We start from the raw sequence: 3,664 nt of genomic DNA on the forward strand, positions 1-3,664 counted from the left end.
AATAAAAGTAGCATAAATTGAAATATAATGGCAACCATGTTTTCAAAGCCAGAAAGAAATTATCCAACACGGCCATTCTGTGATCAGAGGTGGCAATGTTATACTCTAACTGTAAAGTTCTGGATATTCCCAGAACTTTCCTCCATGACGTCGCTAGGTTCAGGGGAAATTTCCTTAGAACTGCTCATGACAATGACAGCAGAGCTCCACCCATCTGCCATTATACTACATGGATCATGGCTGTGGCCTGTCAACTGGAACTGAAGTCTGGACAACTCTTCCCTGGTAGAGGGGGCTCCTGCTGGAGGGGGTAAGCAAAATACTGGGGTGACACCAGGAAACCTGATGGCTGGGTCAGATGAATTGGGTGGCCAGTGGTGTAAGGCGGGGGTGGTGAGGGCACCAGGCAGCCTGGCTCTGCCCTGGCAAAGGAGAACCTGCGGATGGAGCCCCCTGTGGAGCTGGAGCTGGTGGCCGTGCTGGACTGCCTGGAAGGTGCCCTGAGGTTCGTGGAGGTCAAGATCATGGGCAGGGTCTCTGTCTGATAACTTCGGAGTGAGAAGCGGATTGGCTGCTGTGAGGGCTCCTTGGGTCTTAAGCAGGTGCAGCAATAAATAGCCACTAAAGAGCCCAGGATGATGAAGGCGATGAAGATGGAGCCGACGATCAGGAAGGGAACGTAGACAGGCTCTAAAAGGCAAAAATAGACAGATACGCTCGGACAGGGTCTCCAAACTCCAGGTCGCTTACGGGTGGAGGGTGGGAGACTTAGTATTACCACTGTTGTCAGCCCAGCTTCTCAGAGCTTGTTACTGGTAACCCCCAAAGTGCAAGCCGTGATGACAGAATAACCTTGCTCTTAGTGGGAGCAAGCAAACTGATACTGTAATCTCTGTTAGCAATTAGCCATCATATTGCACATCTGGAAGTTAGAAAAGAACAGAATCTCTGCTCCTGTTCATGCACTGCAGGGAGGGAAAATAAGTTGTTTTGTGTTTTTGCTGTTTCTCTAACTCTGGGTTTAAATCCAGGGTCTAGTCGCTTTATCACAGTAGGGCACTTAGACCTTTGACCCATCTCTGATGCTGAAAAGTCACCTCCCTTCCAAGGCTCCCCAGTCCAAGCAAAGAAAATAGGCCTGCTAAATGGACCTCCAGGAATTTACGAGAGTGGGGGGAAGAACAATAAGAAATCCACACTGTGGATTTCCCTAACTGTGTTTCCTATTGCATCACGAATTGTCAGCTCTAGATGCTTCTTTCCAGAAACAATGTGGGATGCCCACTTCAGCAGCCATGCCTCTGCCTACCCAGAGCCATCCAGACTCTGGGAAGGTCACATGGAACCTCAGGTAGGTCATGATGTTGTTCTTGGTGTTGGTGGCCCATACTTTCTGCCAGAGCCCCTCTGGGGCAGAGTAAACCTCCATTAGATGCGACCTCCAGATTGGAGGTGAAGATAGAAAACTCAGGACCATTAAGAAGCTACCCATTGTTGGCTCTTTTTAATTCATTATCTGATTTAAATAGCATGGGGACCCTGTGAGGTGAGCATGATAAGCTTTATTTTCAGATATGGAAAATAGCAGTTTTTTACTTCCCCAAAGACACATAGGTACTGAGTGACAAAGAACTACTTGAATCTGCGCTCCTAGGTGCAAGCTCTTCAGTGTACTCCCCCATTCCCCCATTTTTAGCAGCACCCTGTGGAATGTGAGATCTAAACCACTAACCACTAAGTATTCACAAACTCTCACTGACTCCGCAAGCTAACTCCTCGGAGAGCACTATGCCCATGCTAGAGTCTGGAAGAGGCCCAGCGCAGTTAAGTAACTTGCCCAAGCTTACACAGCTGGCAAGAGACAGACCACTGCCACGAGAGTTTGCAGACCCCAGACTCAGGAGACACGGCCCCTCTCCTGTCCTGGGACGGCAGCGCAGAGCCAGGAGGCCCGGGAAGCAGAGCGGGCTGCAGTCTGGGCACTCTTACTTGGAGAGGAATTCCACCCTGGTGGTGAGTGGAGTAAAGCAGCGGAGAGAGTGTATTTTCCAACAGGCCAGACTTGCCCAGAGCTCCGTACCTTCCACTGAGTATCTTTTCTCCACAAACCACTTGTAGACTGGGATTTTGGAACCCCGAATCTCATGGCATTTTAAGCAAGAGCAGGTTCCCCTTTCCTGGGCCATCAGAGGGTTTCTGGCAGGAGGGGAAGCATTCACACCATCTCTCCAGCCTCTCCTCCCCTTTCGACAGGGACCTTATCTTGCTGCCTTCAGACTGGCATTCTGGAGTTCTGGGGTGCCTTTGGCTCTGAGCTCCTCTGGGCTCCTCTGGTTTCCCGGTCTCATGGAGCTCTAAAGGGTTTCCCTGATGTTGCGATTCAGGTAGAAAGCTTTTTTTTTTTTTTAAGGTGTAAAGTTCCTCTGCTGGGGTCGTGATTTATTCTGCTCTGAAGTGAGCGGAAATTTGACCCATGTTTTCCGATGTGAGAATAGGGGGGCGGGGAAGCCCCTGCGACCCTGGTTTCTAAATCTCCACCTCGAGGACCTGGACATTTCTGAAAGGCGTGACAATAGGGGGTTGGCCGGAGAGGGTAATTCGATGCAGAGAAATGAAAGGAAGTCTAGAGAATGGGGCAGCTGTTTAGAAACGTACCAAAGAACCCCAAGGGGCTGAGTGGGGGGAGGGAGCCGAGTGGTTTCAGCAAGTCTGCGGGCTACAGACATGCGCTCCCCAAAACTTGCGTTCCCCCAGCCACCCGCACTTCCAGAAGCTCCCAGGGACCCGGGCGCGCAGTGAGGCACCTCACCGCCCCCTGAAAACCCAGGTCTAGCCCGGAGCTTCCCTGTACCCCCCAAGTTCCCGGAAACTTGAGATGTTTTCCCCAGAGGCATGGGCCGTCCCGAGGTCCTCGCTGTCCCTTAACACTTTCCCTGGGGCGACCCTCGGAGACAGCGTGTGGCGGGAATCGGAACTGCAAAGGAATGGGGCCCCTTGACCTACCCGCGACCACCCACTTCTCCCGCGATCCCCCCGCCCGCAGCGTCCACACAGCGCAAAACCCGGCGAGGCCTGGCGCGCGCGCTCGGGGCACACCGGCCGGCACACACCGCCGCTGCGGGCTGCGGGCTGCGGGGCGGGGGTCTGCCCCGGAGGGCCCGCACTTACGCGCGGTGATGCCCGGGTGCTCCAGCTCGCCGCGGTCGTTGGTGCAGCCGCCCTGCTCCAGCCTGGCGTCGGCCGCGGCGCAGCAGTAGCGCAACGCACAGGAGCCACAGCAGATGGTGGCGTCCAGCGTGTCGAAGTCCTCCGGGCACTGGAAGCCCTCGTGGTAGTTGCCCTGCACGTCCACCCAGCCGTGGCAATACTCTCCCGACTGCTGGGCGCCCGCCGGGCTCCAGCGCAGCCAGCCTAGGAGAAGGAAGAGCGCCAGCAGCGACCCCATCGCTCCCGGGCACCCCGGGCGGCGCGGACCCGGACGCAGCTGGAGAGGGAAGAGCTGAGCGGGGGCTCCGCGCGCCCCGCGGTTCCGCCTCCCCGGGAGGCGCGGGCAGGCTCGAGCTCTCCCGCGCGGGTCAGCAGAAACCCGGCCGGCAGCAGGGGCTGCGCTGCGCTCGCCGCAGGCCAGGGGTCGGCATTGCGCGCCGCGACGTTGGGGCGAGGG

General features: G+C 55.8%; 1 protein-coding gene across 1 annotated transcript; it reads right to left on the reverse strand.

Moving 5' to 3' along the window:
• Positions 1-250: 250 nt before the first annotated feature.
• Positions 251-3,445, reverse strand: SHISA3 (shisa family member 3; the record flags this gene model as incomplete). The annotated part of the gene is made up of 2 exons (XM_084233308.1): positions 251-690; positions 3,169-3,445. 2 exons carry the CDS (start codon positions 3,443-3,445, stop codon positions 251-253), a joined length of 717 nt encoding a protein of 238 aa, XP_084089434.1.
• Positions 3,446-3,664: the final 219 nt, after the last annotated feature.

Source organism: Talpa europaea (assembly GCF_964194135.1).
Source record: "Talpa europaea genome assembly, chromosome: 5".
Classification (NCBI taxonomy): domain Eukaryota; kingdom Metazoa; phylum Chordata; class Mammalia; order Eulipotyphla; family Talpidae; genus Talpa; species Talpa europaea.